Genomic DNA, 10,047 nt, shown 5'->3' with positions numbered 1-10,047 from the left:
TGTTTACAGCGGCTAAACAACACGCCCGTTGCCATGACAACGCAAATGACAACTTCTGTGTAGTATCACATGACCATAGTGACGGTCTGTATAATCGATTGAAAATTATCGATTTTATTTGTTAGCTATTATGCATTAATTTATTAAGGTCATACAGCCATCATTATTCGAGGACAACCAAGGCTTCTACGTTGTTTTTTTTTTACTTTGTTTCATAAATTGTTTATATGTTATATTTTTTTCTTAGTAACCATTATTAATTACAAAATATTTATTATAATTCTGTAGAATTGGATAGGTAATAAAAAGAAAGTATTAATGTGTAGATAATAATTTATTTATAACATTTTTTAAACACATAGTACAGAATTTGAATTCATCGACTTTGACTCTCTCTAAATGTTTAATTAATTTTATAAAGACTCATAAGATATTATTATTATAATACTGTCTAATAGGAATTATTTTACTCGAAAAACATTCGAAACGGTAATTAGTATAAAAGCAATGAACTTAAAAAAAACAGTAGACTTAACATTTAACAGAACACTTAAGTTATCACATCACAGTAAATAATATATACTTATCTAATGAAATGTAATAAATCAAAACTATCAAATCAACGATTAACAAATTACAGTGCTTATAAAAAAAATTAAAACAGATTTTTCCGATAACTCTGGTTAAACAGGTTTTAAAAATATTGTAGGTAATTTTTAACCTACAATATTTTTAAAACTTGTTATATAACAAATTATGGTTGTTTAATTAAACAGTTTTCTGTGTCAATTAACTATAAAATCACAGAGTAAACACAACAAAAAGATACGATTTTTTTTTAACAAAAGAAATATTACATTTTTTCATAGATATGTAAACTTTTTGCTTGGCTAGGCGTAAACATTAAATATCTCACAAAATACTAACATAATTATAACATTAACAACAATATAAGTTAACAAGTAAGACTAAATATTAAAAAAATACAAAAATAGCATCTAATAAAAATTATCAAAAAAATATTTTTTTTTAATTACCGCCTCGATCGCGCCTTGAAATACCACCATTATTAATAATCACACTACAAGAATTAACGATAAATATTATCATTAAGATTTATTAGAACACTTTTAAATTGATTTTTATAATATGCAAAGACACTTAGATTCGATGAAGATATTCGCAATTATTAATACTTCTAATAGACTTTTATATTTAACTGAGATCCCTAGATAAGATTAGTATCTATAACCTATCGGTAAGAAAAATATAAACTTAAGATTTTAGAATGGTATTGCGTCGGTTTGTTTTTTTTTCAATAAGAGGGTTTCATCTTTTGACCTTTCGTCTAACGTCACATCACAATCTCTTCCCCCATTTACATTTTGTTAAGTTAAAGCTTTTACATTTATATTAATATAACTTTTAAGTAATCTATGAAAAACTTTAGCTGTCAGGATCGCCATTTTGATGTTATATTTTTTTTCTTATTTTAGTTTGACGTTGATTACCTAGACGTTGTGTCATAATTTGAATTTAATTGATTATTAACGCATTTAGATTGGCTAATGTACAAACAGTGTTAGAGCCAAAAGAAAAAAAACGCATTTAGATATTTGTTCTGCCCTTAAATGGATTTTACTGAACAAAACTGTTTTGTAGGATTAAACCTATTTCCTTGCTATATTGACAACATAATTTTTTTAATGCAACTAACTTTGGTAGGAATGCTTTTCCAACTTTGAATAACAACAAATAGGTAAATTGGCAACGTTCCTTACAGTCAACTAATACTGATCTCTATCATTTCTAGAAGCTGCAAAGGCACACTCGCAATTATTTTAAGGCATTGGTGGATGTATTTTCTTAGTCTCCTCTTCAGCCATACGACCCTGGTCGATGGATGATGGTGTTGGTAGACCGCATGGTACTTTTAACATGTCTACCTCATGGGTCATTATGTGTTCAGCTTCCACTGAAAACATCATATTAAATTTAGCGATGTGAAAAAATAATCGATTAAAATCGGTTTTTTAAAGGTAAGAATCGATTTTTGTACGCAATTTTAAGATCCGATACTTTGAAGATGTATTGATATACTTGATGTATTGATATACTTGATGCATCGATGTTTTTTAGAAAACATCGAAAGGATGATGAAACAAATTATCTTACAAAAACTCAAGTTTGAATTAGACACTATAATTTAAAAGTAAAATAAATTTAAACAGCACAATAAAAAAGACAACAAAAATACTGCAATGTGCTACTGAAAAGGCTCAACATCTATCAAATTTCATCTGAAATCTATCTAAACTAGAATAGGTTTATTTCGATTTTGATTATTGTAAAAAAAATTGTGTTTATATTTTCTATTGTTTATATTTAATTAATAAAACCATGATAAAAAAAATATTTAAAGTGTTTATTTTGAAGTGAATTTAAAAATTAAGAATAAATCAATTAATAAAAAAACGAATATTTTTTTAAGAATAATTGATTATTTATTACTCGATTTTTCATGCTAAAAAAACAATTGTTTTTTTTTTTGGAGAATGGCACATCCCTCATGTAAATATTGAAAACAATGGATAATTAATATCCATTATATCCATACTTTAATTTTCAGTGTTTATTACTTTAGTCACACTTTATTATTAAATAAAAGGGATGGTTTCAAAATAACTAAATTATCAACATAACTAGACTTTAGTTATGAAATAAAACTATTACTGCAGAAAGAACAGATACATATAAACAACCTAAGAAATGTGGCTCTGTGCAAAATCTTAGTATATTTATTATATATAAAAATAATAAGCAATTTACTAAACTTTATCATTAAAAGTACATACTTCTGATTCTATGTAACTTGTTGCCATATCCAAGATCCCAGTAGTATAAGTTAACAAATGTAAGTGGAATTAATGGAAACAAAAAGTAGGCTCTCTTAGTTCTTCTAAACCTGAAACAAGGTCAAAGTAAGTAACAAAATTGTTTAAACATTCATATAAGTTGCAAAACCAAGGCACAGTTTACTGATAAGATTTGAATTCATCTATTTAATAAACAAGTTAACTATGTTAGGAATCATAAACAAATGCTTTATCTTCATGCATAGCATAGTGGAAGATATAGTATTAATTACATATAAATAATTCTTTGTAAAAATCATGACATAACAAGTACTTTGAAAGACATGAGATTAATTTTATTGTTATTACTATTTTAGAACTTCACATCATAGTGATTTTATACATCCTTGTTAGGACAAGTGTCTCACCATCGTCATAATTACTGAAAAGCACTTGTAAAACATAATGCAAGAGGTAAAAAGATATCTTTACACAATGTACATTATAATATTTATAATATTGATGCATTAAAATTTTGAAAGAGATATTACATAATGATTGGAGAAATACGAAATTAGTATTGTTTTTCTATATTCTTACCCTGTCAATAGGCCTACTGTTGCTGTTATATTAAAGGTTGTTATCCACAAAAATAAGTCTCTACTTTTAGCTACAGCTGTAGCTCTCTGCCTATCTGCCATTTGATTTTGCATTTGAATTTGCCTTTCAATCTGCAAAGTATTTTATTATGTTAAAAATAATATTTATAAAAACCTATTAGGAATAATATCAAATAATTATTGTTTAAATATAATTGTCCATGATATATTATAATAGATTAACTAACTAAAAAATTATTACAGTGTTTTATACATACCGCTATCTCATTGAGGCTTTGTAAGAATTTTTCATTATTTTTATAATGATCTTCCAAGTTTATTGATATAAAGTTGCCCATCTTAACAAGTAGAAAGACTAAAAAATAAGTGTTCCTTTTTTAAAATAAAATGTTTATGGATCTCCTTTCTGAGAGAGCACTTTGAGAACCTTTAACCTACGGCTGTGGATCTAAAACAAGACAGCTTTTTAGTTTTTTAGAACTCACATTTACCTTTAAGCGGTTAAAGTTTACACTACGTATTTTTTAATGATTTATTGAAAATAATGATTCTAAACTGTTTAGTATTAAGTGCTGACAGAATACAAATTTAACATTCAATTTCATTAGTTTACTGTCAAGTGTCAACAGTTTTTTTTTTTTTTTTTTTTTTCAAGAGCGCATCGTGCAATCAGTCTTCTGACTATGAGCAGATGAGTTGTAGGAGGACTGACGGGTGGAGACATTCCTCTATAGGAATATCTACCATAATAATATTAGCTCAGACAATGTTGCCGAGTTCAACGGTTCTTCGTCTTTTGAGACGGCTTATACACTCGGGTAGGGTGATTTTCCAGCCTAGTCTTGTACTTCTGGGCGTACAATTTTGTGGCGTACAAGTGTCAACAGTAATGTCAATTGTCATTTAACAAAGACGTTTAGTTAATTTTAACAATTCTCGTAGGTGGCCTGTGTCAGATTTGGCGCCATTCTACATTAATGTGTTTTACTATATATTTTATTTCCAGTATATTCAATTTATAAAGCTCTAAATAATTTGCAATTTACGATGGGTATTATAGGTTTATCAAAGTTAATCGCAGATATTGCTCCACAAGCAGTTAAAGAAATGGAAATTAAGAATTACTTTGGTATGGAAAACCTTCTCCTATGTTATCTAAGGTTTTGAAATTAAAAAAAAATATAATGAATTAATACTATTAAAATTGTGTGCTGTTTTAGGTAGAAAAGTCGCTATCGATGCATCTATGAGTTTATATCAATTTTTAATAGCCGTTAGAAGTGAAGGTAAGATACGCTTAATAAATGTAATTTGTAGACAGAATGTCGTCAATAAGCTTTCTGATAGTACTTTAAAAGCTCACCAAAGAGTAATGCTTTTAGAAACTTCCTTTTCATATTAATTATCGATACGAAATTATAATAATTCGATTTTAACTCTAATCAGTTTCAAAATAAAAAAATATAAACAGCTTGTTGGTTTGGAACTTCTTATTTCTGGAATAAATCCAGTATCTCTACACTTACATTCATATTGAATGATGAATACTTCTAGGGGCACAACTTACCTCTGTGGATGGTGAGACAACTTCACACTTGATGGGCACCTTTTACCGAACAATAAGGCTAGTGGAAAATGGACTTAAGCCAGTCTATGTCTTTGATGGTAAGCCTCCTGAGATGAAATCACACCAGCTGAATAAGAGAGCAGAGCGGCGAGAGGAAGCTGAAAAGGAATTGCAAAAAGCCACAGAAGCAGGTACCTACTTTTCAATAAAAATGTCAGTTAAAACAAAATAAAAAAAAAGTTTTCATTTACTTATTTATTTTATTTGCATAAATGTAATTCTTCTAAGCCCCATTTAGTAAAAAAACTAATTTGTTCCTGATAAGTTTCTATCACGTCACACTGATACTGCAATATATTGATCACCTGTAGAAATAAGCTAGTTGTAACTGAAAATTTGATAGTATACTTATACATGCTAATATACTCATCCATAGGGGACCAGGCCTCAATAGAAAAGTTTAACAGGCGACTTGTGAAAGTAACAAAACAGCATGGAGAGGAGGCTCGGGAGCTTTTGAAGTTAATGGGAGTGCCTGTTGTTGAAGCACCTTGTGAGGCTGAAGCGCAATGTGCAGCATTGGTATGTATTATTTGTCAAATTATATGGATTAAAAAAAAACAAGTACTCATTACTGTTTAGTACATATTGATGTGTTCAAAATATATACAATAACTGTTTTAAAGCAAGTAAGCAAGTTGCAAGTATTGATTTAATTATTACAAACCTCAAAAGTCTTGTTGACATGATTGCTGTAAAGCATTTAAAACTTTGTGTCATGCAATATACATATATATTTTTAATTATATATTAAATGGTTTTAGGTAAAAGCAGGCAAAGTGTTTGCAGTGGCAACAGAGGATATGGATGCCCTTACCTTTGGTTCTAACGTCTTACTTCGTCACTTGACTTTCTCTGAAGCCCGCAAAATGCCAGTTCAAGAATTCCATCTGGATCAAGTTTTGAATGGATTGGAGCTTAATCATAAAGAGGTATTGGTTGAAAATGCAAAGTTTAATTAGTTTTAGTAATTTACTTTCAAAAATATGGTATAAAAACATGTGGTGGTACAATCTAAACTTCATATATTTTGCCACATATAATGGTGTGCAAATTTGTCTTATAAGTAAATATTTATATGAAAACTTTCAAATCACATCAGTAACATAAACCCAACTCAGTGCATCCGGAATGTTCTAAGTTATTGTATGCCTTAATGGTATTTAAGAAAGTATGATTATGGTGTTAATGCCTTAAAATAAAATAAAAATCACCAATGTTTCAGAAAATAAATTCATTTTTAGTTTATAAATGAGACTCTTTGTTTGAAGCTGGGTGTCAACTTGCTTTAATAGTTTAAAATATGAGCTTATAACTAACATAAAATTAGGGGTATTGGAGTTACAACTTAAATAAACTAAAATATAAGTGTTCTTTACATCTAAGTGTCACATAATATGTTAAGTAAGTATCTAGTAAACCTATTTATTTATTCACACTTTGTTAACATAATATACTTATAAAAAAACAAAAAGAAAGCAGGTTACATAAGTTATTAGGTAAAGCGGCCTTATCGCTAACAAGCGATTTATTCCAGGCAACCCTAGAAGAAGAATTAGATTGTCTACGGAACGCAAATGAATTTTGTATTATCCAATAATAAATTTGGCAATTTATAGGAATAAATGTAAAATTAGAAGCGTTACCTATATAAAACAATCTTTTTTTTTTTTTTTGGTAATTACAATTTATGAGTGTGGGAAGAAGTAAGACCTCATTTTGCCTTCAAGTATGCAATGATTGCTTACATTTGATTTGCTCTTTTACTTATAATCTAAAAGTATATGTAACAACTAAGAATAGTTGACATAACTAAGGATAAATATCTTTTCAGTTCATCGACCTATGCATACTCCTTGGATGTGACTACTGTGGGTCCATAAGGGGAATAGGCCCCAAACGGGCCATTGAACTCATAAAGCAACATCGGTGTCTCGAAGATGTATTAAGAAATATTGATTTAAATAAATACCAACCACCAGAGAACTGGGATTATTTGGATGCGAGGAGATTGTTTTTGGAGCCCGAAGTTACTGATGCTGATAAAATTGAAGTATATTAACCAATCTAATTATTAATATATTACTAATTATTAGTCATGCAGATTAAGACAATTTTCAGATTCCTACTTAATTATCTGAAATAATAGCAATCTTAATATATATATTTCTTGTGTGCGTGTGTATGTGACTGAACTCCTCTTAAACGACTGGACCAATTTTGATGAAATTTTTTGTGTGTGTTCGTGGAGATTCGAGAATGGTTTAGATTCACAATTTTGTCCGCTGGACAATGTTTTTTTTTATTAATTAGTAGTTGTTGATTTTGGATTGTTTTACATTGGATCCGACAGACGGCGCTACCATCGCAGTGTCAAATTTTAAATAATATTCGAATTTTAATTTTAGTCTGTCCCGACAGTTAGCGCTGCGATCAAATTAAAAAAAAGTTTTGTTATCATTGTGTTATTGTAGACCATGTGCTGGATCGTTAGATATTGTCATAACATATTTTGAATAATAATTTTCATCAAAATGGTCCAGAATGTTTTAGCTTATTAAAAAAAGTTTGAAATTTTCAAATTAAAGACGTATAGACAGGACAACGTCTGTCGGATCCGCTAGTATCCTACAATTCTTTTACATTTAAACACGTTTCTATTACAATCTTCTTTTGGGTATCTTTGAGCCCTTTATTGGCTGGGCCTCCAAATCCTGCCAATCCTCTGCACTGTGCTACTCTCTGTCATATACCACCTGCTATTTCTTTAATTTGGTCTATCTACCTTCTTAGTTGTCTGTCTATTTTTCGTTTGCAATACCTTGGTCACCTGTTTAGTACTTTTTTGTTCCACTTTTCTATTTCTCTTGCCATGTGCCCTGTCTATCCGTCCCGATCTTTGACACACCTGTCGCTTTGTATGCTGCGGTCTAGTTTTAGATCCAGAAAACTAAATAAATAATATAAATTTTCTCTTTATACAAAACTACTAAACTTTACGAATACATCAACCATTATCGTGTATTTTTTCTCGATCTCCCTTTGTCACTCTCTCTCTCAATCTGTCTCTCTCGCTTTTTGACAAAAACACTGTACATCTCGTGACGTTCCGTTAAAATTTTAGCCCCATACGCCTAAAGAAGTTTCACTTTAAAAAATTTATAAGTAACAACTAGCTGACGTTGCATGTATTTTTGTATGGTGTATCGTAAAAAAAACGAAAAATTTTGTCTAAAAAATAAATAAAAAAATGTAGGTGTGGACCCCTAACATTTAGGGGGATGAAAATTAGATGTTGTTCGATTCTCAGACCTACCCAATACGCACACAAAATTTCATGAGAATCGGTCGAGCCGTTTCGGAGGAGTTCGGTTACTAACCCCGTGACACAAAAATTTTATATATTAGAAGATATTACTTATAAAGTTTTGAGATTTCTTACGCCACTGGATAATTATAAAAATAATTATTAGTTATTCATGATGCTATGTCTTAGTCTTACAAATATTTCAGTTAAAATGGAGTGACCCAGACGAAGAAGGCCTCGTTAAGTTTCTATGTGGAGACAAACAATTCAATGAGGAAAGAGTCAGAAACGGGGCCAAGAAATTGTTCAAAGCCAGAACTGGCACCACACAGGGACGGCTTGATGGATTTTTCAAGGTAACTTTTTTTTTTTAAAACCCTGTTTTTTTGCATAGTTATGGAGCTTATATTGTGAAAAACAATATTTTGTTGTATGCCTTATATAAAGGTCGGCTTTGCTGTTAGTAGTCTAAATAGTTAATGTTTTACTTATCTATTAATTTTCGGTTAAATGTGTGTAATGAAATCAATAATATTTTAATACTTTAATCATTATTGTAAGTTAGATTGAGACGTGGGAGAGTAGGAGAATATTATTTAAGAGATTTATGGTATAGGAAATTGGTTCAGTAATTCTTGCTTAATTGTTAAAACAGGTTTAATATATAATGTTAAAATATATAATATTTTCGTAATTTTTATTAAAAAATGACATTTACATACATATACATATGTCAACAGGTACTCTCAACGACACCGAATCCAAAGCGTAAAGCTGAAGAAGAGAAGAACAAAGCAAATAAAAAAGCAAAAACCGGAGGTGGACGGGGAAGGAAACCTAAATAAATGTTATTCAATTAAATATTGAAATTTATCATTTAAGGTTCAAAATCTCATAATTATTTGTAAAGTAATAGATATGGACATAAATTAAGGAAATAAAATACTTTTATTAATGTCAAAAAAGAATTCGTAAAAACTTAATCGCAATACGCAAAATAATGTTTAATCTTCCGACTATATTGTATGTGTTTTTTAAATGACACATTTTAATTCAAGATACAAGGATACGATAAATAACAATAATACTGTGGGTTTTTTATAATAATCATAATTTGTCAGAAAGAGACGGAAGACAATAATCTTTTAATAAAAAGAGTGCAAATAGACTGTTTTTCAATAATATAATTTTTAACGGATTTCCTTAGAGTTTTCGCCTTTGTAAGGCATTTGAAAACGTTACAGGTCTTAGGAAACGTATTTTGAAATCTGTAAGTAGAAATGTTTGACGCGTAATTTCGCATTCCGGTAATGTAAATAATTGTAATAAATAAGATTCTTCTAAATGGTCTTTTATTGTCCTCCACTTGTATTTCCGCATCTAGAAAGCAAGGGCCTAACAGGATTTAGTGATATTTATCTTATATTTCTATATATATTAATGTTATGTACGCTCCTAAAACTCAAAAACTTCTGCCCCGATCGAGCTGAAATTTTAGTATATGTGATCCGCATCAAGGATTGTTTTTATCTTTTTAGCAACAGTCACATTCGCGACTTTTCCGGTACCTGTACTCGCTCGGCACTGTCCCGAACTGCTGGAAGACCGCTTCGATACATCCGATCCCTAAAAAAGGCG

General features: G+C 29.7%; 2 protein-coding genes across 2 annotated transcripts; one reads left to right on the top strand and one right to left on the bottom strand.

The window, feature by feature from the left end:
- Nucleotides 1–1,195: 1,195 nt before the first annotated feature.
- On the bottom strand, nucleotides 1,196–4,024 carry LOC110996803 (plasminogen receptor (KT)). The gene is made up of 4 exons (XM_022264649.2): nucleotides 3,733–4,024; nucleotides 3,456–3,586; nucleotides 2,856–2,965; nucleotides 1,196–1,975 (listed from the first exon to the last, which is right to left on the bottom strand). Exons 1-4 carry the CDS (start codon nucleotides 3,811–3,813, stop codon nucleotides 1,842–1,844), a joined length of 456 nt encoding a protein of 151 aa, XP_022120341.1. The 5' UTR covers nucleotides 3,814–4,024; the 3' UTR covers nucleotides 1,196–1,841.
- A 395-nt stretch (nucleotides 4,025–4,419) lies between these two features.
- Nucleotides 4,420–9,754, top strand: LOC110996802 (flap endonuclease 1). Its single transcript, XM_022264648.2, has 8 exons — nucleotides 4,420–4,604; nucleotides 4,696–4,761; nucleotides 5,030–5,233; nucleotides 5,479–5,624; nucleotides 5,867–6,034; nucleotides 6,937–7,155; nucleotides 8,616–8,765; nucleotides 9,150–9,754. Exons 1-8 carry the CDS (start codon nucleotides 4,523–4,525, stop codon nucleotides 9,252–9,254), a joined length of 1,140 nt encoding a protein of 379 aa, XP_022120340.2. The 5' UTR covers nucleotides 4,420–4,522; the 3' UTR covers nucleotides 9,255–9,754.
- The last annotated feature ends 293 nt before the right edge of the window (nucleotides 9,755–10,047 follow it).

Source organism: Pieris rapae, chromosome 5 (genome assembly GCF_905147795.1).
Source record: "Pieris rapae chromosome 5, ilPieRapa1.1, whole genome shotgun sequence".
Taxonomy (NCBI): Eukaryota; Metazoa; Arthropoda; class Insecta; order Lepidoptera; family Pieridae; genus Pieris; species Pieris rapae.
This window is presented reverse-complemented; position numbering and strand designations above follow the sequence as displayed.